Below are 27,605 nucleotides of genomic sequence, written 5' to 3'. Positions count from 1 at the left end.
ATCAGATGGCGCTCTGTGGCGCGGTTGAAAAATGAACTCCGTCCTGAGCCGTGGCCGGGTGCCGCCTACAGCCGCCGACTTGCGGCGCCGGTGTGTGTATCCTGATAGAAACCTATGTTTAGAATTCTAAAATGAATGGCGCGGCGTGCCGCCATGCGGCGCTTCTGGTGTGCGACCTGCTTAACACCTCCTCCTGCTCACCATCAATAACATTGGCCACCAGCACCTCTAACACCTCCTCCTGCTCACCAGCCAATACCATTGGCCACCAGCACCTCTAACACCTCCTCCTGCTCACCAGCCAATACCATAGGCCACCAGCACCTCCAACACCTTTTACTTACCAGTGAGTAACACCGGCCACCAGCACCTTCCAACAACTCCTACTTACCAGACAATAACATCAACCACCAGCACCTCTAACACCTCCTCCTGCTCACCAACCAGTAACATCAACCACCAGCACCTCTAACACCTCCTCCTGCTCACCAACCAGTAACATCAACCACCAGCACCTCTAACACCTCCTCCTGCTCACCAGCCAGTAACATCAACCACCAGCACCTCCAACACCTCCTCCTGCTCACCAGCCAGTAACATCAACCACCAGCACCTCCAACACCTCCTCCTGCTCACCAGCCAGTAACACCAGCACCTCCAACACCTCCTATTTACCAGCCAGTAACATCAACCTCCAGCACCTCCAACACCTCCGACGACTCACTAGCCAGTAACATCAACCACCAGCACCTCCAACACCTCCTACTTACCAGCCAATAACATCGGCCACCAGCACCTTCAACACCTCATACTTACCAGCCAGTAACACCAGCCACTAGCACCTCCTACTGCTCACCAGCCAGTAACATCAACCACCAGCACCTCCTCCTACTTACCACCCAGAAACTTCGGAAACATGTTTTTTTCACTATGTAACACCAAACACCTCCTAGCCTCACCACTCAACAAGAGCAGGTACAGCCTCTTATTAAAGTTTTGAATTCACTATTACAATATTTTATAATCTGTAATGTTAGACTATTTGATGATTTTTGTGTCATTTTTAAACGTATGTAATTGCTCTTACTGTGTGCTACATTTTTATGTTTTCTCAGGGAATCCGGGCCAGATCAAGTGGTCATTAGACGCGTTTCCACTGTCGGGCCAGGGCTTTAATTGGGCCGGGCCAATCGCCCAGGAGGTTGAGCAGTGATGCCAAAATCATGTCGCGTTTCCACTGTCAGGCTAGTAGCTCGCAGGGCGTCACTCAAACCCCGCCCCCAGAACGTCTCCCGAATCAAAACGTCACACAACCCGCCCACTAGGGGTGGGCAGTACATAGTCATCACCGGTGTGACAATGCGCAACGACATGAATTTTCTAATACCGTCAATACCGTAATAAATCAGTTATATGCGGCCGAAATTTTATATATGCAACCTCATAATATATTTGGGAGCATTTGTGCGACTGCATATAATAGTTGTAGCGCGACCTGTTTTGATTTTTTTCTAAAAACGTGCTGAATCGCTCTTCCCTGCCACTGTAATGGATTATATTATATATCTGTCAATCACTCAAGGCTTTCCGCTGTCAGATGACAGGGAGCTTTTGTGACCGTCGGGAATGCAAACGGCAGAAAAGTGAAAAGTATACAGGTTTGCAAACCTCACCTAGTTATAATAATAATAACAAAGGCGCACACATTGTTGATAACCCTGCAAATCCAGACCTTATCTATTAATGATTAAGCATGGACATTTAAAGGACAACTTATCCTTGCGCTTATGCGTCCACGACTTCACACGTTACACAAAGTGTGTGCAGTGTACAGTACTTTACCTTATGTCACTCTCTTGGCAATGCATATTGGGGACGCATAAAACCCTGTTATGTGCGATTCTTTCATATTCACGAGTCCTGACCTTAATCCGCTGGTCAGGTAATCAAAATGTTGGCTACTTGATGTTTAATTATGGGTGGGTCGCGGGTTTCAGACAGGCCTTTGTAAAATGACAGTTTAATATGGCTTTAAAACGGTTTGATTTATGTAGGCTATTGTATATGCCTACATTGGTTTAGCTTTTGTTAGTTTTATATTGGTTTATTTATTTAATGCGATTTTATTATACCCGATATTTGTAATTCTTTAAATTATTTCAATATAGCTTGGGCTATTTTATGAAGATATGACACTATTGTTTTGAGCCTACAAAAGTGGACTTGAAATATGTAAAGTTTCATGTCTTTCTGTTGTATTCATATTGTGTATTATCTCCAAAATATTAAAAAGTAAAAAGCAGCGCGGCATCAACAGAGCTGTGAAGGAAGAGCTCTTTCGCTCAGTCTCAGACACAGGCATCTAAATGCGCACAAACACACATTTTAAACTTGACAAAAACTCTCGGCAACCTTTACTGTCTGCTGTGTCTTTAATATGGTGTAAAGATTATTATGCGTTATTGAAACATCAAGGAGGACGCAGCAAAGTCACTTATCAGTTAAAACTTTATTATTTTATGCAACAGCCTTGCATTTGAAATGGAAACATAAGGTCGATCATACACAAAAAGACCCCAGCATATAAGGCTGGATAATTTCTTTCCCCTATTTATTTATTTCTTTGGCGCATGTACTCGTTTGCGATCGTAAAACTGTGTCCGCACTCCGCCTCTCACTCTGCCCCGAAGCCCCAGTTGGCCCTCTTTGGCCCAAGGTATTTGGCGGGCAGAAAAATGCCGGCAGCTGGCCCCAAGAAAGCCCCGATTTTGCCCGATCAGGCCCCGGAAGTGACATTAGAAATGCGACTGGCCTTGGCTCGCCCTGGCTCGCTCACTTCAGGTGCGATAGTGGAAACGTGGCTATTGGTACCTCCGGGTAGACGGCTGATAAGAGACCACATAAACTAACTCTCCTTTGTGGCCTTTAACAGCATCTGTCAGATTTTTAATCTGACCTGTCATGTCATGGACTATTATTTCCAGTTTGGGTAAAGTTACAAAAATATTCATCAATAATGTTTTGATATTTACAATCAGTCATACATTTTTTTTGTTGTTGTAACAAAGATAGGAAAATAGTTTTATTATAAATATAAATTGAGTAAAAGCCATAAAAAACAACAGCAGTAAATGCTTAAATGAATTTAATGACAAAAACATACTGTGTATATCTGTGAATAATATAACATGTTATGGTAAGCTGGTTAGAGTAAACCTTTTGTCTATTTTCTCCCAAGCAAAACATGGATGTAGGTGCCAAAGTAGAGTTCATCAACTTTTGTCTTGATTTCTTGGATTAACTCATCATCCCTCCATACTCTCTCCACAGTGAAGTCACCCCTGCTATCTGTTACCAGATTGCACCAAGCTAAGCCAGTGACCATCATCTTTCCCTGGATTTGCCAGTGGTAGGCATGTGATTTCTTTAATTTTGCTTCACCCTCTTTAACTGCCGTGTGTGATGCAGTAATTTAAGGGTGCTTTCACACCTACACTTTTGTTTCGGAACGTGTCTCGTTTGCCCAGTTAGCGCGGTTCGTTTGGCATATGTGAACAGGGCAATCTCGCTCTGTTCCGCGCCAAAGTAATCGCTCCGAGATCGCTTGAATGAGGTGGTCTCGGCTCGATTGAAACGAACCCTTGAGCGGTTCGATTACAGTGAAAAATTACAGTGTCTATTGACAGCTTAGCGAGACGCTGCAAAATAAACCCTGACACTCTGACCAATGTGAGGAGAGTTTACTCGCACGTGATTTGTTTTAGCTCTTTTGGTCCGATTAGAAATTTTGCAATGTGAAAGCGAACCGCACCAAGAGCAAAGAGCAACAATGTAACAATTGTAATCTCTGTTTCGGAACAACTGAATCGATTCACAGGTGTGAAAGCACCCAAGTCTAAACTGTTGCTTTAAACTGAGATTGTCAAAGTTTGAACAGTCTCAAAGGGTGGTCTGCAATCTTGACTGTACCAGGGAGGAATATTTGTTGTATTACTATATGATATTGTAGTATGAAACAACTTATTGTCTAACAGTAAAACCTTCTCTGTGGTTCCATTTGGCTGAACAGGCTCCACAAATTAGTGTTAAATCATAGTAAACATAGTATATGGCACTACTGGGTCGTCAAAGGGATTCCTTCAGCCAATAATGAATATTCTGTTATCTTTTTCAGCCCTTACTATGAGTTTCTTTCTTCTGTTATACACAAAAGAAGATATTTTGAAAAATGCTGAAAACCTGTAACTATAGGGTATATGCCGAGCTAGTGTTTTTCCCATACTGATAAAACTTCCGGTGACCTGTTATTGTGATTTATTTTTTTCCAATTTACACGACTCCTTTTCCAGCATGGATGTTGTAATGTCATTAAAATACATTCAGTTAAATAAACTTTGGCATTCATTTAGTTGCTCAAACGTAAAACGAGACAAAAAGCTTTTTACTTGCACGCGCCCGTCAGAATCGGCAGGCTAGCGCAGCTCCATTGAATATACTGGGGTAAAATAAATGCTCATATCATAAAGACATGACAGGGAAAATGTCATTTAATGCAGTGCTTCTTGTACAATCTGAGACCCACTTTATATTGGATATCTGTCAGCCAGTGGAGATCGCTGATTTTAAAAGAAAACTGACCTTAAATGTGCAGATTTTTTCATTGGCATACAGTTGACTGAAAGCAAATAACCCAGGTTACTGACAAAATCAAAGTCCTATTAACATGCTTCGGCATATACCCTATCGACTTCCATTGTGTTTGTTTTCCTACTGTGGACATCAATGGTTACAGGTTTTCAGATTTGTATCTTCGTCAGTGTTTAACAGAGGAAAGAACCTCATCGGTTTGGAAGCACGTGAGTAAATAGTTGAGGGAGAACTCTCTCTTTAATTGAGAAAGGAGTCATTTAGAAAACTCACAGAAATGATGATCACAGCTTCAGTTTGATTCACAGGATTTTATTTGACTTATTAGCCAACAATACATAAAAGCAGTTCATCACAAAACAATTCAAAGAACAATTAATTACAAAACAATCATGAACACTTCATTATAAAACAATCAGTCTCTCTTATGACAGAACACCAGATTCATTAATGAGGGAGAAAATAGTCGAGCAGATCTTTGATGACACTTTAGAGGAGAAAACTGTGACAGCACTGGAGTTGAAGTTCAGTTCAGTTCAGTGTGGTTTAATTGTCACTGCTGAAAGTCCAAACACTGAAGAGCAAATCCATCGATGCGCAGCTCCACAAGTCCCAACCAAGCAAGCCAGCGGCGACAGTGGCGAGGAACAAAACTTCACCAATTGACAAAAGTGAAGGAAAAAACCTCGAGAGAAACCAGGCTCGGTTGGGTACGACCATTTCTCCTGTGGCCAAAGGTCTTGTGCAGAGCTGCGGTCTAGGCACTATTCATTACCATTATTGTCATTAATTACTCAGCTCATGTCCTTAGTTCAAATTCATGTTTAGTTCATATTGAGAACACAAATGAAAACATTTGAGATGAAATCTGAGAGCTCTCTGACCCTCAAACCGCACGTCCAGAAGAGCGCAGTGCACTGTATGTGTGTCGCACTGCTGACGTTTAACCCAGAGGCCTGCGCGACTTCCTCTCATTTAAACAAAGCGTGGGCACATCTGAGGTAAACGTCAGCAGTGGACACACACAGTGCAGGACAGAGCTCTCATGGTGTGATGATTTGATTTCGTCTCAAATGTTTTCATTTGTTTTCTGAAGATGAGGAAAGGTGTCAGGGGTTTGGAGTGAAACTTCTTTAATGCAGAAAGAAAAACAAAAATATTTAAACAAAAATAATGACTTCAGAAGTCCTGTACTGCACTGGATGTGTGTCGCACTGCTGACGTTTAACCCAGAGGCCTGCGCGACTTCCTCTCATTTAAACAAAGCGTGGGCACATCTGAGGTAAACGTCAGCAGTGGACACACACACAGTGCAGGACAGAGCTCTCATCAACACACTGACACTGAAAAGTAAGATCTGAGGGGTTTGGAATGACATGAGGGAGTAATTAATAACTTTAATAGTCTTGTGAAATTTCTGGAAATGCTGCTGTTCTCCACTTTCTCGCTTCTTTAGTGTTTTCTAAAATGAAGAAAAACAACACAAAGTTATTTAAGCAGTGATATGAAGGGCTGTCAAATAAGACTTGTGAGAGCAGAAGAGGAAACAACAGGAATAGCTTGAAGGAAAGAAAGACTGAAGATGTACTTTTGTGCTCGGTGTGTTCCTCTACATCCTGGCGTCTAACAGCTCCATTAGATTTGGGGTTGTTAGATTGAACCACTGGTGCTCTTCTAACTGATGTAACTTCAGCCGCTCAAGTGGACAGCGGATGAAACACTGGGAAATCAGGTCCTGGCATGCTGAAAAGTGACACAGAGAGTGTGAAATATGTCTGCATACTCAAGATTCATGAACGTGTTTAAATCTCACTACATCAAATTACAAAACATCCACAATGAAATCACTTTAATATCTACAGTAACTATTATATTTAATCCTTTTTTACTCGTGACTGACATATTTTATTCTGTCACTGAGGCTGAGATTGTTCAGAGGTGTCTGCTTACCTGGAGATAACCTGGGGTGTATCTCAGCGGATGCAAACATTACTGAATCTTCGTCACGAAAGGGCAATTCTGCATGCAAGATTTCATACAGCACGATGCCAATTGTCCAGACGTTTACCGGGTCAGCATGGTATGTGGGATCCCTGAAAACCTCAGGTGGCGTGCAGTAAATAACTCCTATAAGAGAGACATTTTCAGAATTCAGTCATTTCATAAGACAATACTGTGAGCAAAGAAACTAACACAAAACGCCAACTCACCTCGATATTGATCGCTATTGAAAGGCTCGCTGCTAATTGGCCAAGCACAACCAAAGTCGATCAATTTGAGCTGTAATTGGGGTTGAGTCACCATGATGTTCTCCGTGTGGATATCTCCATGGAAAACTCCATGCTCAGTGCAGAACTTGACAGCTTGGATCAACTGACTCATTAACTGGCGTGATCGGTTTTCACCAATGTCCAATGTATCTGTGATGTACTGATCCAAGGTCTGGTATGACTCTGCGTACTCCAGACTGAGAATGAAGTTGTTCTCATTCTCAATCCAGTCGTGTAATCCGATGATGTTTGGACATTGCGGAGCATTCTTCAACTTAAGCATCATTGCCACTTCCGCAAGCACAGGTGTGGAATGACCATCCTAGAAAAAAAAACAGATTTCAAAGATATTACCAGAGCAGAATGACACAAAGTACAGAAACAAAATCTTCACGAAGTAAATAATCACTCAGCTCCATATTATGCTGAACACAAAAGAAGATATTTTGAAGAATGTTGAAAACCAGTAAGCAGTGACTTCATAAGTATTTTCTTTTTCTACAATGGAAGTCAGTGGCTCCCTGTTTCCAACATATCTGCTTTTGAGTTCAGTTTAAAGTGGTCCAGACAGGTACGGGACAAGTGAAAGACGAGTAAATCACATTTTCACTGTTGTGTGAATTATTCAACTTACAATGTCGAGATAATGGTTGTCTTCCTTCTTGTTGATAAACTTCAGGGCAACCTGAAAAAAACAAATTAAATTAAAGCCAACAAGTTTAATATATTCAATAATCAGGAGGAAAATATTGACTGAATGTAAAAAATAGTTCTCTACCTTTTCACTTTTCCGAAGTTTGTGAGATGCCACAAACACCTGGCCAAAAGCTCCTTCTCCAATCACGGCTCCAACTTCAAAGTCAGACAAATCAAATCCTGAAACACAGAAAAAGAGCAGGGAGATTTACTTGGATTGTCTGGTATGAAACGGATCAAATAAATGACTAATGAATCCTTTGAATCTGGATTTAATGCAATGAGCTGAAAGCAGTAACTTCTATCAGAAATGCAGGAGTAAACTGATTACTAATTTATATTAATTATGAGGTACAGAAAATAGAAGAAAATGATGACTTACCACGAGGGGGTCCAGAAGCCTCTTTAGGCTCCTCAGGAACCTGGCCTGGCAGACATACTGCCTCAGGGTTAGCTTCCTCCAGCTCTGGCTCGGGCTCTGACTCTGGCTCAGTTTCAGGTTCAGGTTGTGGTGTAAGATGCTGGACTATATCTGTGTCACAGCACAGGAAAGGGCGCGTTGCAGCCTTCCATACTCTCTTGAAGAAAGCAGAGACTCTTTTCCCTTTTCTTCCTTTTTTGGGTTTTTCTAAAATGAAGAAAACAAACAGAAACATCTCCATGAACAGAGCTGCAGCTACTAATTAATACACAACCAACAGCACAACAAATGACACTGTCTGATTTACAAGCTAAAAACAACAAAGCATAAAAATATCAGATGAACCAAATTCAGGATGACTCACCATCAGTCCCATCAATATCAGAGGGGTCTTGAACAGACGGAGGCGACTCAGGACAGGCCGAATCTGCATCCGTCATGTTCTTAATATTGGTGAGGCCATGGACACTGATTGGCTGAGGATCTTCCCAGATCTGGCCTGGCAGACACACCAGCTCAGTATCAACATGACCTGTCAGGGCCGTTGAGGACTCAGGACGGGCCGGATCTGCTGTTTGCTTGATCCTGGAGGGGCCCGGAACACTCAACGGCTGAGGGTCTTCACAGACCTGGCCGGGCAGCCACACCGGCTCAAGGTCTGCATGTGCTGCGACGGTCCTGGAAGGACCTGGAACAGGCAGATGCTCGAAATCATCGATATCCGACTGTGGTTCAAATGGAGCCACTCTGTTCCGGCCACAGCAAAGGAAAGGGCGCTTCACAGCCTTCCATGCTCTCTTGAAGAAAGCAGAGGCTTTATTCCCTTTCCTCCTTTTCTCTGGATTTTCTAAAATAAAGGAAATGAACAGGGAAATATTAGAAAACTCTTTAACCACAGGTTCAAAATAGACAAACTGCTGTAAATTAGACATATAAAAGACAATCACACAAAACAAACAACAATAATAAATGTACAATTATAATAGAAAATGTTTGAAAACTGAAATTAATTATGTGGAATTGCAAATCATTTCTATGATGTAAATGTAGAAATACAAATGAAAATGAAAGTCTTTCTCCAGAACTTCAGTTACAGAAACAGAGCTCTAGACATTTATTATTATGGAGGTGAAGTTGGTTTTATATTTGCACATTTGTTCATTTAACAGTCTCTATATTGTTTACCATGCTAGTTTGAATATTAAGTCTGAAACCGCATGTAAGTATGACTTCAAATCAACATTAGCACTATTTAACTGACTGTAAACACTGTTATATGATGATAGTCATTGGCTGTTAATATGATTTCCCCATTTAGATTTTGAAACAATATTTTTCTTTTATATTATTAAGGAGAAAGTCAGAATGTGTGAATATAAAACCAACTTTACCTCAATTGTATTAATTCATCCCTGCTTGAACAAAGAATTGAATATAATATTCTCACTCAGTTTGCTAAAATATAACAATTATTCCTCCACACTATCAAAAACTAAGAACATTACTGTGCAGGTCTACACAAAGGATTTAAATTAAAGTAATATTAAAACGTTTTTTTATCAGTAAAGTTAACAAGGCACAATTTCTGTTGAGTGGAAATGAGAAACTTAAAAGCCAGAATGTCAATACATAAAATATCAGCAGGGCTCAAATCACAGAGTCAGAAAATATTCAATATCACAACTACACTACACAATTACAAACACGAGAGGTTGAATATTTGACTCTTAAGTCAGTAATTCGCTTTTATGGCTATATTATATTATTATTATTATACTTTTTATTAAATAAGACGTGAAAATACACTGTTTTTGTAAACTGTCATCTCACCTGTTGGGCTTCTCATCACTGTAGGAGGTGTAGGAGAAGCCATCGTATCACTTTGATGATTATCGTTGACAAATACAGGCTTAATCAAATTAACTCGAGTAAAAAACGCAGCTGACGTGTTATTTGCCATTTGAGATGCAAAACAAGTCGCTAAAGTCGTTAATCACTGTTCACTGTACTGGTTCGTTTGTCACTCTGAGGAATTTCTGAACTGTGTTCTGTCTTATGACGTAACGGCATTCTATTTATGTCATCATCGATGACGTGAGATGGGTGGGGTCATCCAAGATGGCGCTCTGCTCGGTCAAGTTTTTTTGAGCTCCACAACTCAGTTACTGTCTTAGTCAGATAATAAATTTATAACAAATAAAGTGTGACACATACCCTGATGAAAGCTTCAGCAATTATTATCAAATTCTATCAGAAATATCAGTATAAACTGCAGCAGTACGAGCAGCACCAGCGACGATACATTCATGATCTTTTATCAATAAAGTATACAAACCTGAATTAAATGTATTTATTAATAAATTCACAAACATGTATTAAAGTTTTATATCACAGTCAATAATAAGTGGACATTTGTGCTTCACATGTAAAACGTTGAATAATAAATATGAAGGGTTGGGCTAAAATAGTCTATAAATTATTAGTCCACATAAGAAAGAGAAAATGTTTTATGATTTATTAGGCAAATAACAAACTGGACCGCACAAATAACCTCACTAGAAATTGTCCATCTGAATGATAAAACAATATCAACAGTAATAATTATAATAATGTCCTTCCCTTTTAATGCCTCTCTTGTAAATAAGTCAAATTCACTGATAATGACAATCATTATATAATCGCTAAAATATGATCATTATCAGTGGATTTGACTCGTTATATAAAACTCTATTTAAAACGTATTGATTTATGGACTACTGGAACATTATAATTTGATAATTTCTGTGTAATAAAAAATAAAACGAATTAAGTGAAATAAATTAATAATAAAATGAAATGAATACTTAAAGGATTAAAAGTAAAAATGATGAATGAAGAGAAAATGCTTCATATTAGCCTAAAGATCGTGTTGAACATGACTAGTTGGCTTTTTTGGCAGATGAAGGAAAGTCAGAACACATGTTTTGTGCTTATAGTAAATGTGTCTTGATTTATTTGGCACTTTACGTGTGTTTGGCTGTAAAAGCGCACCTACAGGTGTTTCTCTAAACAGGCGCAGGTCAGATTTTCTCCAGGTCATCATTTATTTCATTTTGTGTAAAAGAATACATTAATTAGACCTGTCCAGTGTCGTCTGGAGAGTGTCCCAGACCGCAATCTGAAGTGGTTTGAGCGATTGGATTAATATCAGATCAGAATAAAGCGAATGAAGTGAGCAGGTGTAAACAGCCTCATAACACGACGTGACGGGATCAGCGCCTTTTGCTGTGACAGTTGACGGCGGAGGACTCCGCTTGGTAGTAATTTATCGGACAGTTATTTTCCAAAATTGTAATGGCACAGCAGTCAAAAATGAATAGGGAAAGGGAGGTCATGTACGAGTAACGAGACAAATCAATAACGGCAAATATACAGGACGCCCCAGCCTAGAACCTGAACGGGACAGATTCTCATCTGTTAGGAAGTAACGTCAGCCTTACCCTGTTTTCCAGTCTTTTTTTAACATATGTTCAACATTTTGCGACAATGACGCTGCTGTCTGCTTTCTCTTCGTCTCTCTGGCTCTTTTCGACCCATAATAACGTTATTCACTATGAATGTCGCATCAAAGATTCAAATGTCAGTTACAGTTACCGCTCGCTTATGTCACGTGACTCGCGTCCATTAACGTGGCTTTGAGGCTCCATGAGATTCAAATTACTGGCCATAGTTATTTAAAAAATTACATTTATAAAAAAACAACAAAGGAAAATACACAAAATAATTAGGCTAAATCACAAAATAATCAGGCTAAAGCAGGGCATTATGAAAGGTCATGTGACTGATGTCCCTGACGTCACTTTTCGCGTAAACGTAAGGCCCGTTGAGAGACGAATGCATAAGTGCTTATGAACACCATATGATAAACACAATCAAACCCATCGCAACCTGTTGGTTGAAAGACGAGGCGAGTTTGTAGAATATTTCTGTGAGTATCCTGAGATTTCTGAAGCTGTTCGAAGATTTCGCCTATTTCACAAAATGGCGATCTAGACCGGAAGTAGGGAAAACTTTGTTCCGGTAGAGACTAAAAAGTAAGCTATCTTGCAGCGTACCTTTTTGTACTAGTTTCAAAAAGAAACAGCCATATTTTTCCTTTCATAGCTTTCTCATTAATGAAACTATGAAGTGTTTTGTTGTACTTTTTTTATTTTCACTTCGTTTTGCTTATTTTTCCTTAATTTACTTTGTTTTAAATGAATTTTCATATTTTATCTGGATTTTCTTGTTTTATTGCAGGTTGGAGGAGATTGTCCATGTCCCACATGGGTGAAGAAAGAGGAGGTGAGTGTTTTTAATTTGTCATTAGTTTGTCATTGGTTTGTCACTGAATGATGCTGTACGATGTTTGACTGATATGAAAAAGATCATAGAAGTTTACATAAAATAAACAATAAATAAATAAACGTTTTAATGTTTGTTTTTATTGTTTAAAACAATTATAATGATGGAAACTGCAGAGTTGCTCAATAAAAACTTCAAGTTCCTTCTGAAAGTGTGATAAAAGTGAGCAGTAAAATTGTTTCTGTGTGTGATTTATATTTAACCTCAAGCCATTCCAGACCCAGGAGTGCTGCTTTCACCCAGACAGCAGCTCTGGACACAGACACACCGGACAACACCGCTGAGCTTCCTGGATATTTGGCTCCTCTGCCTTCACATTTGGCTGATTCTGCATCCACAGACCAGAGGAAAAGGCAAAGCAGCAGCCAGCAAACACCGTCCACCTCTTCCCAGAGACCGGCCAAACGCTCTCGCAGAGGTCAGCACAGCTCAAATCTTCCAGATCTTCTGGCTCAGTTAGGAAATGATTTGTCATTGAAGACACTGCAGCATGTTTTCTCTTCTCTCTTCATTTCTTGTGCTCTTCTGTGTTGCAGACTTGTACCTGAAGGGCCCGTTGCTGGGACGAGGTGGATTCGGCTCTGTGTTTGCTGGGGTCCGCAGGTCTGATGGGCTGCCAGTAAGAGATCTTCTTCCCTCCTTCATTCAGACATGCTTTAGAAATGTTGCTGTCAGTAAATGTCATGTGTCTCCATCAGGCAGGTGTGATTTACTCTGCTTTTTCCGTCTGCAGGTGGACATCAAGTACGTGTCGAAGGACCGGACCCCCGAGACACTGAAAGTTGTATGTTTTGGTGTGAATCTGTGGTGTTTGCTGTGTTTGATTCAGTCCTGGATATAATGGAGGGTTTGTCCTGCAGGACGGTCAGGGTCGGCTGCCGCTGGAGGTGGCATTAAAGAGCCACATCACTTCAGCTCCTGCCTGCCCCAGTGTCCTGCAGCTGCTGGACTGGTTTGATCGTCCCAGATGCTACATCTTGATCCTGGAGCGTCCGGCTCCTTGCCAAGACCTCCAGAGCTTCTGTGAGGAGAACGGCTGTCTGGACGAGCATCTGGTCAAGGAACTGCACCGGGACGTCAAGCCAGAGAACCTACTGATCTCCACAGAGTCCCAGGACATCAAGCTGCTGGACTTCGGCTGTGGAGATCTGCTGAAGCGCTCGGCCTACAAATACTTTGCAGGTGGGTTTGAGTTACAGAAGGAAACGTTCTGTTGATGTTTGTGAACGTCTGCTGATCAACTAAAGGGAATTTGTCTGTACTGGAGCATTTGGAGCAGATGTTTGTGGTCTTCTTGTGTCTCTCAGGCACTCCTGCATTCACTCCTCCTGAGTGGTTTAGCAGACATCGCTACAATGCCACTCCAGCTACAGTCTGGTCAGTAGGAGTGACGCTCTACAACATCCTGTGTGACCGTTTCCCCTTCAGAGGCGCATAGAGGGTCACGTCCAGAAGCAGACTGACCTTTCTTAGGAGCTTGTCAACAGGTAAGAGATTCAGACACATTCAGAGATGGCGTGGCGAGCGAGCAGAAGTGTGTTGTTGTGTGTTTCTGAAGACATGGTTGTGTGTAATAGAGTGCCGTCAGCTGATTCGCTGGTGTCTCAGTGCAGCGCCGGCTGATCGGTCCAGTTTAGATGATCCTGAGCGCCATCCCTGGTTGCACTGAACAGGTAGCCACTGACATTACACTGATCTGAGTCCATCAGTCATAGCTTGGCTTGTATTGTCAGGTTCAGTGTAGATAAACGCTGTCAATGACTTGTAGAAGGAGAGCAGGAGTGGCAGATGAAAACTGAAGAATTGTGTTTCAGCTTATTTTATGTGAGTAATTAGAAAAAACAACAAATGCCTTTTTTGTGTGTAACGGGGGGGAAAAGTCAATATAAATACTAGTCGTAATAATAATATTGATTAATAATAACAACATTAATAACAATACAGGTGCAGTGCGCTGTCAGAATGCAGTGGTTCTGCTTGTTGATGACTACCCAGGCCTTACCTAAAGTTCCGTCTTCTTTCCTTGTCTTTGGCTTGGCAGAACCTCGGTTTTTAGCACTACAAAGTTTTGAATCTGGTAATCATGGAACATTATTTCTTGCACATGACCACACAGAACAAAACTGTTGGAATCCAAAGACTTGTAGGCCTTTAACTTCTCTTGTAAAATCACTTTTAATGAGATAGTTGTGTATTTCAGGATGCTTGGCCATTTCGTATCATCCAATATCCATTGGGAGGGTGCTATCGCAAATGGATCTGTCAGATGAACGCCGCTCACTTTAAGATTCATTTTGCAGAATAACTGTTTATTACTGTGTGCCAAGCTGTTATAATACGCTGAAAGCATTATGTAAATAATATATATAATATATGTAATAAGAGTGTCACGATCCTCCAAATCCTCGATTCGATTACATTTTCGATTCTAAAGGCACGATTCGATTCGATTTTCGATTATGAATAATTAATTAATGACCAATTAGTTATTTGTAGCCTACCGTTTAAACTACCTGACCTGTATGGTCTTTGTTTTACCCATAAACAAATCATACAGTAAATGAATAAAGGCAAGATACACACATAATTACCACCTGTCAATCACTTTTTCTGCGGGACTCGGGAATAGGCAGTGATCTGTGTCGTTATAATGGCGTCGGTAAAAAAGATGCACAACCAACAGGAACCAGCCAACAGTATCTGAGGTGTTCGCTAAAATGACTAAGTACAAGTGAGTGAAAGATTGAAGCAGTCCTCTGACTGCCTGGACCTGCTGTCTTGAGCGCATGGCTGTGTCTGTGTGTACACGTGATGTGCATTTTCAGAGGTAGAGAGGAAGGAGGGCTGCTCAGAAATGCTACACGCCACTGTGGATGTTAAATCGTTGTCGTTCTAAAATGCTATTCAAAAACAGACGGTGTAAACAGGGCCTGAGTGTGTACTTTTCGCGAGCGGATTTGCAACGGGGCGGGCGGAGGATCGAGATGCCGGTGTTGTCTATCGGACGAACCGTACGTAATACGTACATAGCAGAGCTTGCAAAACTGTGTTTTTTTTTGTCGACAACACGAACGTTGTCAACATAACTCACTGGAAATCCAAAATGCCTCCACACCGGCGACTTCATTGAAAGAGGAGAGGGTTTAAGCTCTGTCGACGGGTCTCCTGCGTCTGAAGTTTAACAAGCACTTCAACAAGCCTGTTTTTTTACCGCTTGGCAAGCCAAGCTGACGTGACATGGGGGCGTGGCAGCATCGACGATTCTATTTTTTGATTCGATAATCGAAATTGAGCATAAATTTCGATCGATTTCGATTTTTAATGACACCCCTAATATGTAATCAATATAACTTATCTCTAATACAACAACAAAGTCTGTACCGCATCAGATGTCATTCCCTCGCTGTGAATGCTAGCGCTCCTGTTTTTTTTTCTGCAACCTCGCTGTGCGCGCATCCAGAATGTTTACAAACCGGTAATTCATCTACACCGATGTGTTCACTCTTTATCTCTTTTTTTGTGGCATTTATGGGCTGCTGGATACACAGTGGGTCCTTCACCTAGTAAAATTCTTCATTTTTCTTTGTCATGTAATGACTGAAACTGAGGAATATTCAGCATTATTTGTTTGTACAGCAGGGCTCGAAATTAACCTTTTTGCTTGGTAGCACCGGTGCTCCTAACTTTAAAAATGTAGGCACATCAGCCAAAATTTATTCGCACCCACCAATTATAAGCACCGTTACTACAAGTGTTATACAAACAGATTTATTGCATTTGAAATCAACAATAATCAAACTAACAAGCAAACAAATATATATGTATGCATGAGGAAAATATGTTTCAAGGAAATCCCGTTATCACAAGAAAATAGTTGTTATAACATAACTGAGTAAGCAAAAGATACACGGAGCGCTCACCAGCCCTGCATGCACTGCTTGACATGAATGAATCTGTTAACGATATAACTGTGCTGTTCTTACAGGTGTTTTCTGATATTGCACTGATGCTTTTGACATATACTGTAACTTATTATATGCATACGTCATGTTAATAGCCATACCGGTCTTCATGAGTAGCGATATTAGTTTACTAAGTGTAAACTAATATCGCGATGGTGTATGTGGTGTTAAATTTGACACATAGCTGCCACTTGCACGGCGGACAGCATCTGGCGATTATATGAAGGATTAAAGAGAAGCTCTCGTGCTAGATGTGGCAAACAGTTACCTGAAAATTTCATCCTACAGACTTTTCATAGCGCACTTGAAGCCAATGAAAGTCTTTTTTCCACCCTTCGAAAAGTGTAGATGGTGGAGTAACATTCAGCACATGGTCACTACTAAGATGTGTCATTATTTGTAACTTTAGATGCCATGGTTTCTAAAACAAAATCTGTCAGTGTTATCTTCATTCTTAACTTCAGCGCTTTACAATTTTTCGCAGTTGTAGCTCTCTGCCAGAAGGGATTGATTGAGTGATTGACAGCTGAAATTTCAGTGCTAGAGCAGTGGGCCAATAAGAAGAGCGCGAAGGTGGGGCAAGCATTACGGACTTGGCTTTGTTTACTGCAGCAAGTTGACATGACAACTGTTTTAAACCATTCCTGAGCGCTTCGTTTCACATTTTTAAATGCAGACAAAGAGCTTAGAGATGCATTCTGCGTGAATGTCTCCCGAATCCGCGCATGGGGTGAACATTTTGCAGTAAAAACTGGTCGCACACAACAATTTTAAGCACTCGCACAAATGCTCCCAAATATATTTCGAGGTTGCATTAATAAAATTTCGGGCGCATACGCCGGCGTTTGACGCAGAAGTATAAATCAGCCTATCAGCCGTGCATTTGTGTCGACCTTCCTCAGTGGTCAGCTGATAACTTGTTTGAGGCTTATAGATTTTCCAGCATCTTGGATTTTAAATGATTGGTTGGTCAGTTCTGACACCATGACACAAAATAGTCTTTTTTACTCATTTGTTGTGCTTTTAAATTGAAGAGATTCCCCAGAGCTTGAGTTTTTATGAATGTAGAACTTTAAAACTCTTTTCTTATTGGTTAATAGTAGTAGGAGACTGCCTAGTGTTGCACATGCAGAGCTTCAACAGCAGGTTTGCTCCAGTGCTGAGCTCTGCTGGACCCCACACCTCACTGCCGTATAAAGCTATAAGCAGGACCACACACTCAGAGATCTTCGTCCAGTTTCTGATGGGAAAGTTTATTTTGAACAGTTTCATTTTCAGGACATGCAGTCCTCTCCAGGCTTTCACAAGTAAGGTTTTAATAGCTAAATTGGAGTTATAACTAGTCTGAGATAAATTTATCGTAAAACATGCTGAAGTGAGGTGTTGCTTAGAGTAAATATATGCTTACGCTCTAGAATCTTAGGCTTTTTTCTGAAATATTATAACCTTAGTTTTTTGTATGTTGACTTCTAGTGTCCAATCACGGTAGATCCAGACTTTTCTGGAGACCCTCTGGGGTTTTAGATAGAATTAGCAAATAATAAGAATACAGTGAATATTTGATGGACCTCTGGGTCCATCAGCTGTAGTCCTGGACCTTCTGACTGGTCCAGCAGATCTGCTAATTCATTCATATACAGTATATATTGACTTAATAACTGTCTCACTTCTCGCTGTTGAGGAAAATATTCTGTTCTCTGTGGTCCAATTTTTACTACACATTTATTCTTGTTATACATGCACAATTAAAACCAGTTTACATACACTCTAAAAAAGGAACATAACCATTTAAAAAAATGTCTGATGGTAAATCATACTAAATGTTTACTGTTTTAGGTCTGTTAGGATTACCTAAATTATTTACATTTGCTAAATGCCAGAATAATGAGAGTTTTTATCTTGGGAATTTATTCATTTCTAGACAGTGTAAAGTTTACACACATTTCCTTGGTATTTTTTAGCTTTGCTTTTAAACTGTATAAATTTGGTCAAATGTTTTTGGTATCCTTCCACAAGCTTCTCACAACAGTTTCAGGAGGAATTTTGGCCCATTCCTCCTGACAGATTTGGTATAACTCAATCATATTTGTAGGCCCTCTTGCTTGCACTAGCTTTTTCAACTCTGCCCACAAATTTTCTATAGGATTGAGATCAGGGCTTTGTGATGGCCACTTCAAAACTTTCACTCTGTTGTATGTTTAGGGTCATGGTCTGTTTGGAAGACCCATTTGTGGCCAAGTTTTAATTTCCTGGCTGATGATGTTGCTTCAGTATTTCTACATAATGTTCTTTCTTCATGATGCCATCTATGCTGTGACGTGGATCAGTCCCTCCTGCAGCAAAACAGCCCCACAACATGATGCTGCTGCCACCATACTTCACTGTTGGGATGGTGTTTCTAGGCTTATAAGCTTTCCCCTTTGTCCTCCAAATGTAACACTGGTCATTATGGCCAAACAGTTCAATCTTAGTTCTATCAGACCACAGGACATGTCTCCAATAATTATACCTGTGGTAAATTCAGTTGATTGCACATGATTGGAAAAGGCATACACCTGTCTATATAAGGGCCGAGGGTTGACAGTGCATGTCAAAGCACAAACCAACCTTGAAGAAAAAGGTGTTGTCTGTAAACCTCAGAGGCTGGATTGTCTCTAGGAACAAGGCCGGGGAAGATTACAGAAAATTTTCTGCTGCTCTGAAAGTTCCAGTGAGCACATCCATCCATCATTCTCAATCCTCTGTAAGTGGAAGATGTTTGGAACTGCCAGGACTCTTCCTAGAGCTGGCCGGCCATCTAAGCTGAGTGATCGGGGCAGAAGGGCCTTGGTCAGGGAGGTGATCAATAAACCGATGGTCGCTCTGTCTGAGCTCCAGTGTTCTTCTGTGGAGAGAGGAGAACCTTGCAGAAAGACAACCATCTGTGCATCAATCCACCAATCAGGCCTGTATGGTAGATTGGCCAGACAGAAGCTCCTCCCCGCCTGGAATTTGCCAACAAGCATCTGAAGGACTCTCAGACCATAAGAAACAAAATTCTCTGGCCTGATGAGACTAAAGTTGAACTCTTTGGAGTGAATGCTGTTCATTACGTTTGGAGAAAAGCAGGCACTGCTCATCACCAGGCTAATACCATCTCTACAGTGAAGCATGGTGGTGGCAGCATCATGCTGTGGGGATGTTTTTTAGCAGCAGGAACTGAAAGACTAGTCAGGATAGAGGGAAAGATGAATGCAGCAATGTACAGAGACATCCTGAATGAAGACCTGCTTCAGAGTGCTCTTGACCTCAGACTGGGGCGACGGTTTATCTTCCAGCAGGACAATGAACCAAAGCACACCGCCAAAATATCAATGGAGTCGCTTCACAACAACTCAGTGAAACTTCTTGAGTGGCCCAGCCAGAGCCCAGACCTAAATCCTATTAAACATCTCTAGAGATCTGAAAATGGCTGTACACCATTCACACCCATCCAACCTGATAGAGCTTGAGAGGCACTGCAAGGAGGAATGGGCAAAAATGACTAAAGACAGGTGTGCCAAGCTTGTGGCATCATATTCAAAATGAGGCTGTAATTGCTGCCCAAGGTGCATCAACAAGTTATTTAGCTAAGGCTGTGTAAACCTCTATACATGTGATTTAAAAAAAAAAAAATTCAGGTTTTTATTTTTAATAAATTGGCAACAATTTCAAAAACTCTTTTTTCACATGGTCATTATGGGGTATTGTGTGTAGAATGTTGAGGAAATAAATGAATTTAATCAATTTTGGAATAAGGCTGTAACATTAAAAAGGTGGAAAAAGTGAAGCGCCATCAAAACTTTCCAGATGCACTCTATGTTTCCATTACAGAAATGACCAGGTATTAACTTGCTATAAATATGGCAATAAATAAATGCAGTAGGGCTGGGCTGTGTGGGTATCATGTATATATGCTTACAGTGGAATGAAATGTGTACCGTAAAATCATTTTCTGTTCTCTATATGCCGCAAAACGCAAATTAGTATGTGTGGCCAGCTCATGACCAGCATGCATGAGGCTGAGAAAGATGCTCTGGCAGTGTTGCCCGTTACTTTATTTTTTCTTACTTTAAAGTTTCATTATTTATGCACGGATTATTAATGCATGAAATGATGGTAATCATTTGTATTTTTAAAGGAAAAAACTGTTTGATATTTGCTTAAATTGTTTACATATTCACATTTTCATATTTAAGTTACTGGGGATTTATTTTATATCTGTCAGAAGATGTTACCTATGTTTGATAATTTCCATATAAAACTGTGAAATGTGACATACAGTGTAATTTTGTTGTTCATCTAAAGTCATATGTTGTTTACTGTAAGGTTATAAATTAAAATAAATAATCAAATAAGATCAGGTACTTTTGTTTTCCTAAATATTCAAGCTTATTTGTTTTTAATATTAAATCCTTTTGTACATTTTCAAGAGTAACTAACTTTATAAATAAAACTATATCATAAATGATATCTTCACCGTGAATTAAACTGTCTAATAAAGTTTTGTCATACTGCCCAGCCCTAAAATGCAGCTACTGTATATATTTATACTGTAGATGAGAATATTTAGGTATTTTGACCAAGATTTGTTGCGGTTTTACTGTTTAGACTGTCTCTTGTAGAATATGCTGGTTCTAAATTGTGTAGTGGTATTTTATATTTTATTATTTTAGAAAACAATCATTCATTTAAGAAGTGCAGTGAATGATGTGTTTATTGGCAGCATATTAGGTTAATAGCTTTAAAATGAGCCAAAATTAGGTTTTCAGCAAGTACATAACCAGCCGGCGTTCAAAACATCTTGATTACTAGCGGTTTAGGGAGCATGAATTGCAGGGCTCGAAATTGTGATCGATTTGGTTGCATATACGCACAATTTTATCTATGTGACCTTAAATTATATTTGGGAGCATGTGTGTGAGTGCATTAATTGTTTCCGTGTGACGAGTTTTGATTGCAAAATGTTCACCGCATGTTCGTATTTATGGAGCTAATAATATGCCAAAACATTTGTCTTCAAATTGACTATCGGGGGTCCGCTATTTTCAGTAGTTTGTGTAATTAACATACATGCTTCAGTGAAGCAAATTCATATATTTAATTCAATTACATCTCATTGATTAATCAAACTCACTTAGGGTGCTTTCACACCTGTGAATCGATTCAGTTGTTCCGAAACAGAGATTACAATTGTTACATTGTTGCTCTTTGCTCTTGGTGCGGTTCGCTTTCACACTGCAAAGTGTCTAATCGGACCAAAAGAGCTAAAACAAGTCACGTGCGAGTAAACTCTCCTTACATTGGTCAGAGTGTCAGGGTTTGTTTTGCAGCGTCCCGGCTAAGCTGTCAGGAGAGGTGGTGATTGACAGGGTGCGCGCGCGCGACGTGTCTGAGGAGAGACGCGGTGGGGAGGGGTGAGAAAGGTGCATGACGATGCCTATTTAAGGACCGGGAGGGAGACGCAAGATTTTCGGGAGATCATCACTCGTTTGCGGGCATTCGGAGACTCGCGAAACTTCCCGCCATACTCATTATTCTCTCTTCATTTAACCGTATGCCTATTACATATCCATAAAACACTGTGATATAACCACGCTCGGATCGGATCGCTTTCTCACTGCAATCGAACCGCTCCAGGGTTCGTTTCAATCGAGCCGCGACCACCTCATTCAAGCGATCTTGGAGCGATTACTTTGGCGCGGAACAGAGCGCGATTGCCCTGTTCACATATGCCAAACGAACCGCGCTAACTGGGCAAACGAGACGCGTTCCTAAACAAAAGTGTAGGTGTGAAAGCACCCTTAAGCATTCAGTGTTTTGAGGGATAAAGAGCTGATTCTGACATATAGCCTAACCTTATCTTTTAGTAAAAAAATTCTAATTCAAAACATTTTAATAGCATATAATAATCAGTTTATTAACAAATGAACACAATTAAAATTCACAATTAAAAATTTTGGCATATTATCATCAAAATCTGACTGCAAGTTAATTCTTGAGATATCAACTTTTGGTAAAACGAGACCAAACTTAAAAACATTCTTTATCCAATAACTGAACTTTTTTTTTATCACTTTTGTGTGAACCATCCCAATAAATCTATAATCTAAATCAGTGGTCACCAAACTTTTTCCTGGAGGGCTGGTGTCCTGCAGATTTTAGCTCCAACCCTAATCAAACAAACCTGAACAAGCTAATCAAGATCTTACTTGGTATACTTGAAACATCCAGGCAGGTGTGTTGAGGCAAGTTGGAGCTAAACCCTGCAGCCGGTTCACACCCGCACACCATGCCCATCTGGAGACCTGATCGTAAAGCCAATGTTAAAGTGGTCTTAGATGAAGTAAATCGAGCAGCGTGATAACGACTCATCCCGAGATATGGGATGCTCTGCACAGAGGAGAGCATGCTCCTAACTCTGTTGACCCAAAGCCTCAACTGGTCGAGGTGCCAATCATTCTTATTCACATAACCGAGTCTGATCGTCCACATAAGCCACCGAATGGGCTGGGCAGCATCACCCTTGACCCTCCACCAAGGAAACAGTAGGTCCCCTTTTCCCCGATTGGCCCGTCTCGAGGTCGCTTCGCGGTCCTCTTATCGGACATAATGTCTTTATCCTGCGAGAGACAACACTGCAAAGAGAGAGATCGACTTAGAAAGTCACTTACCAGTTTAAAATGATTTGATCAGCTTTAGTTTAAAAATGACGCTGGGTTTTTCCTACTCAAAGGTTTCTGTCGCCATCTTGTGGATGGACACCGTCAATCGTCTCAAACATTATGAAGCTGCAGGCCCGGAGACCCAACTGCACACTCAGACCTGCACGCTTTTACAATATGAGCTCTCAGGTTAAAGCAAAATTTATTTGCTTGTGATTTTGTGTATTTTTTTCCCAAATGGATATCGCAATTTAAAAAGGGCGGTCTCTGCCAACACTAATACAGCACACCAAATGCTCCAGATATTTCCACAGTTCTTTTTGCTCTAGAAATGAAAAATAAACTCCTCAAAAGATTGTAAAGCATTTATGTTAATTGATGTTATTTTCTACATAATAATTATTAATCCAATTATTATTTTTCACTATTTTTCTCTGCATTGTTTACAGCTCGATGACTTGTAGGACCTCATGAAAAAAATACACAAAAATAAAGTTTGTTGTGTTGTTCCTTTTTAAAATCGTACGATTTCATAGGACTGAACTCTGACTCTGACTGAGTAAGCTTAACTTGTAACAGTTTTCCTGTTACTATTTGAAATATCTACCTGTAGTAGCTATCTCACCCATTAGAGGGCGATCTAGGTAGTAAGTCTCCAATCTGCTTAAAAGGAGGTAGAGAAGAAGCAGTAGGCAGGAAGTATGGTCCCTAGCACATGGAAAGGCTTCTTCACTGCGCTGTTGTTTGTTGATGCCCTTATTTGAGGAACATTTTTGTTCTTATATCTCAGATGTAAGTAGGCCTGTTTTTTTGTATATATTTCGGTTTTGTACATATGTTTTGTGTAGGGTTGGCAAGGTTTTGATTGTATGTTTGTTTATATGCAGAGGGTTTTTGGTATCCACTTTAAGTCATCAAAACAGGACCTGGACAATCCATCCTCATATCCACAGACTTTTTCCATCCACTTTCCTACTGATTCCGTGGCCAGCCATTGATGAACTGTTTGCTGAACTTGATCTTTCATGTGATTCACTTAAGGACTGTTGGTATCTTTTTTGGATTGCTATAAATACTGGATTCAATGAGAAAGACACTTATCGAATGCTTATTTCTGTCTAATAGTGATCATTAATGAGTTGACTGCTGATCATTTCATATCCCCAGTGTGTAACAATAATTATTCATACCTGCTGTCATATACATTTCTAAATACACATGAATCTCTGAAAGTTGTTTTGTGGTCTCTCAATTTCTTTAACGTAACTTCAAAAAAAAGTAGTTGTTACATATTTGGCGCCCGAACAAAAGACAAAATTTGATTGAATTCTTGAGAGATACATTCTGCTTTCTTTGAGTCATGTTTTTGTTAATGTGTCTATGAGGCCATAATTTCAAAAGTCCTAACATTACACTCTATTTCAGCATTCTAAAGTTGACATTATTTGAAGAGCTTTAGTAGCTTCAAAATGGCTGCCTTGGCTAAAGAGACAGAGGGTGATGATTCTTTGTTACCTGATTATTCTTCAGAGCCTTTCACTACTCATCGAGAGCCTATTCAAGACCTTATTCATTCTCTCGCTAGCTTGTACTTGGAAAATGAACCTGAAATTGGTGAACAAGAAGAAGGGGATTTTGATGATTCTTTGTTACCTCCTCCACCTCCTACAATTGAAGATGATGATAGCTTGTTAACAATGATTATGGCCACACGAATGCATAAAGTTGAAAGTAGAGTTGAAGCATTTGAAAATTCCTCTGATGTTCGTTTCAAAGACATTCAGCATCAGCTGAATGAACAAAGTAATAGGATTGCTGTCATTGAGAGTCAGGTCCAGCACATGCTAAAACAGTACCAAGATCACCCCATAGATGTACAACAGCTCGAGAATTCGTTATCTACCATGTTAAAGAAGGAGTGTACCCAAGTGAAAGATACTTTAGAAACAAAGGTTCAAGAGTTGGGGCAAGCAATTATGGATTGCCTGAAACGGAGAGATGGACAATTGAAATCATTAATCCAGCCTTCTGGGGGTGCAACGTCTACTCCACACTTCAGCCACACCATATTAGACCATGGATCTTGTCGTCCTGTACATTTTAAGACTCCTATCAAGCTAGAGTTTCCAAAATTTGGGAGTTTAGATGGGGAAGACCCTATTACATACCTGGAACGATGTGATGAATATCTGGCTGTACAACCTTTAAATGACTCTAAGATCATATCCATGCTTCCTTCTGTATTGACACACACAGCTAAAGACTGGTGGGTAGCCGAGAAGAAGAGGGTAAGAACATGGACACAATTCAAGTCTGTTTTTCTTCAATCTTTCTTAGCAGATGATCATGATGTTGAAGTGGAAAGAAGGATCAGAGAAAGGAAACAAGGGGTTGATGAAAGTATTCGAACATTTGCCTACCAGTACAGAGCATTATGTCTGAGACTGAAACCTTCCATGACAGAGCGTGAGATTCTCCAAGCAGCACTACGGAACTGTAACCCAAGAATAGCAAGCATTTTAAGAGGTACTGTAACTACTGTAGATGAGTTGGTACGTGTAGGAACACTTATAGAAAAAGATATCAATGAAGAAAGATCATTTTGGAGACAGATGCACCAAGAAGCTAATGCAAAGTCCACTGAGGGTAATAAATTTTTTAAGGGCCGACAGTCGAACCCTCACATAGCTGTATGTTCTGATAGCAGTGAAAGATCTCCTGTCACATTAACATTGCCCTTAACTATTAAAGGTCATCAATATCAAGCAATTCTGGATACTGGGAGCACTTACTCTTTAATTCAAGAGTCCTGCTGGAAACGACTAAAGTCAAATCAGGAAGTTTTGCAATCGAGTAGAGGACAGTCCTTTTCTCTTGCAAATGGATGTGTACAATCAGCCTTGGGGAAGATAGCTTGGCAGGCTACCATCCACGGACATGACTATCCTATCAGAGCATATGTAATGAAAGATTGTGACTTGGCTTTTCCTGTTTTGTTGGGCCTGGAATTTTTGAAGATGTCTGGAATCACAGTCGATTTTAGAAATTCTTCCTATTCTTTACCTGAAGAATATGGGGTAATCCACTCCTTCACCTCTTCCTCCCCTTCACCAATAGTAAGTCTGCACCTTGCACTACCTCTAATACCAACACCTTCTACTGATCTAGCCATTATAAAGGAGTTAGTGGATCGAGCTGATGTCTCTAAAGCCCATAGACGTCAACTAGAAGGACTGATGCTTGATTGGCCCACTGTATGCACTGAAACTTTAGGTCAAACCAACTTGATTCATCATCAAATCCATACAATTGATGAAATTCCTGTGCGAAAGAAGGCCTATCCTGTTCCAGTCAACAAACAGAAGTTTATAGATGAGGAAATAGCAAGAATGCTTGACAAAGGCATTATAAGACCTTCTGTATCTCCATGGGCATCACCAGTTGTACTTGTGCCTAAAAAAGATGGCAGTACCCGCTTTTGTGTTGATTATAGAGCTTTGAACTCCAAGACTCCTCTTGATGGGTTTCCAATGCCTCAAATTCAGGATATCCTTGAGTCCTTGTATGGAGCAACCATATTTAGCACATTAGACCTCAAATCTGGCTACTGGCAGGTAAAAATGGATGAAGACAGCATCAAAAAGACTGCTTTTGTCACCAAAAATGCCCAATATGAGTTTCTTCGTCTTCCTTTTGGCCTGCGAAATGCTGCTGCAACCTTTCAGAGGCTCATGAACAATGTTCTGAGAGACTACATGGGAGAGTTTTGCTTTGTCTATCTTGACGACATTGTGGTTTACTCAAAAACCATCCAAGATCACTTTCAACATCTCAAGCTACTCTTTGCAAAATTGCAAGACTCTGGTTTAACACTCAATCTCAAGAAATGTTCTATGTTGCAGAGGACCATTACTTACCTAGGACATGTTGTTTCTGAGGAAGGAGTACGGACTGAAGACACTAAAATCAAAGCAGTTCAGGATTTTCCTGTCCCAAAAAATCTCAAAGAGGTACAGAGATTTTTAGGTCTTGCTAGTTGGTACCATCGGTTCATTTCTCACTTCTCAGAGCGAGCTGCTCCATTGTATGCACTGAAAGGTAAGAATGCAATCTGGAATTGGACAGTTGAATGTCAAAATGCCTTTGATGATCTCAAATATGCACTACAACGAGCACCAGTATTAATGCCCCCGGATTTTACCAAAGTCTTTAGAGTGCAGACTGACGCCAGTGACATAGGACTAGGAGCTGTATTGACACAGGATTTTGATGGTGCAGAACATGTCATTGCCTATGCTTCACGTCTTTTACATGGAGCAGAAAAATCATACTCCACTGCAGAGAAGGAATGTCTTGCGGTCGTGTGGGCTGTAGAGAAGTGGAGGCAGTATTTGGAAGGACGAAACTTTGAAGTACTGACGGATCATTCTGCGCTGACTTGGGTTTTCAATAACCCTAAACCATCTTCACGCTTAACCAGATGGGCATTACGACTACAATGTTTCAGTTTCCTGGTCAAGTACCGTAAGGGGTCCTGCAATGT

General features: G+C 40.4%; 3 protein-coding genes and 1 long non-coding RNA gene across 5 annotated transcripts in view; 2 read left to right on the top strand and 2 right to left on the bottom strand.

The window, feature by feature from the left end:
* Window positions 1-27,605, bottom strand: part of tln1 (talin 1) — a 1,269,505-nt gene that overhangs the window by 633,907 nt on the left and 607,993 nt on the right. The window lies entirely within an intron of this gene.
* On the top strand, window positions 1,820-5,804 carry LOC147834987 (uncharacterized). Its single transcript, XR_015500809.2, has 2 exons — window positions 1,820-3,478; window positions 3,895-5,804. It is a non-coding gene; the product is annotated as an uncharacterized LOC147834987 (long non-coding RNA).
* On the bottom strand, window positions 4,944-11,852 carry si:ch211-57m13.9. 2 transcript variants are annotated; one of them, XM_087270133.1, is made up of 10 exons: window positions 11,514-11,699; window positions 9,865-10,203; window positions 8,399-8,881; window positions 7,996-8,241; window positions 7,696-7,793; window positions 7,552-7,602; window positions 6,858-7,239; window positions 6,598-6,774; window positions 6,236-6,390; window positions 4,944-6,109 (listed from the first exon to the last, which is right to left on the bottom strand). In XM_087270133.1, exons 2-9 carry the CDS (start codon window positions 9,992-9,994, stop codon window positions 6,257-6,259), a joined length of 1,701 nt encoding a protein of 566 aa, XP_087126259.1. In that variant the 5' UTR covers window positions 9,995-10,203; window positions 11,514-11,699; the 3' UTR covers window positions 4,944-6,109; window positions 6,236-6,256. The 2 variants fall into 2 exon arrangements, with proteins under 2 accessions (XP_087126259.1, XP_087126258.1); XM_087270132.1 differs by having other exon boundaries at window positions 9,865-11,852.
* The window catches only part of LOC137496560 (serine/threonine-protein kinase pim-1-like), a 25,297-nt gene continuing 10,212 nt past the window's right edge, over window positions 12,521-27,605 (top strand). Inside the window, exons 1-6 of the mRNA XM_087271548.1 lie at window positions 12,521-12,534; window positions 12,627-12,835; window positions 12,954-13,036; window positions 13,151-13,201; window positions 13,278-13,599; window positions 13,725-13,904. Of these exons, the coding sequence (XP_087127674.1) occupies window positions 12,521-12,534; window positions 12,627-12,835; window positions 12,954-13,036; window positions 13,151-13,201; window positions 13,278-13,599; window positions 13,725-13,855 (810 nt within the window). The 3' untranslated portion in view covers window positions 13,856-13,904. The remainder of the gene's footprint in view (window positions 12,535-12,626; window positions 12,836-12,953; window positions 13,037-13,150; window positions 13,202-13,277; window positions 13,600-13,724; window positions 13,905-27,605) is intronic.

The sequence above is a fragment of the Danio rerio genome, chromosome 10 (assembly GCF_052040795.2).
Source record: "Danio rerio strain M-AB ecotype USA chromosome 10, GRCz13ab, whole genome shotgun sequence".
Classification (NCBI taxonomy): Eukaryota; Metazoa; Chordata; class Actinopteri; order Cypriniformes; family Danionidae; genus Danio; species Danio rerio.
Note: the sequence above shows the minus strand (reverse complement) of the source record. Positions and strands in the feature narration are given on the sequence as shown.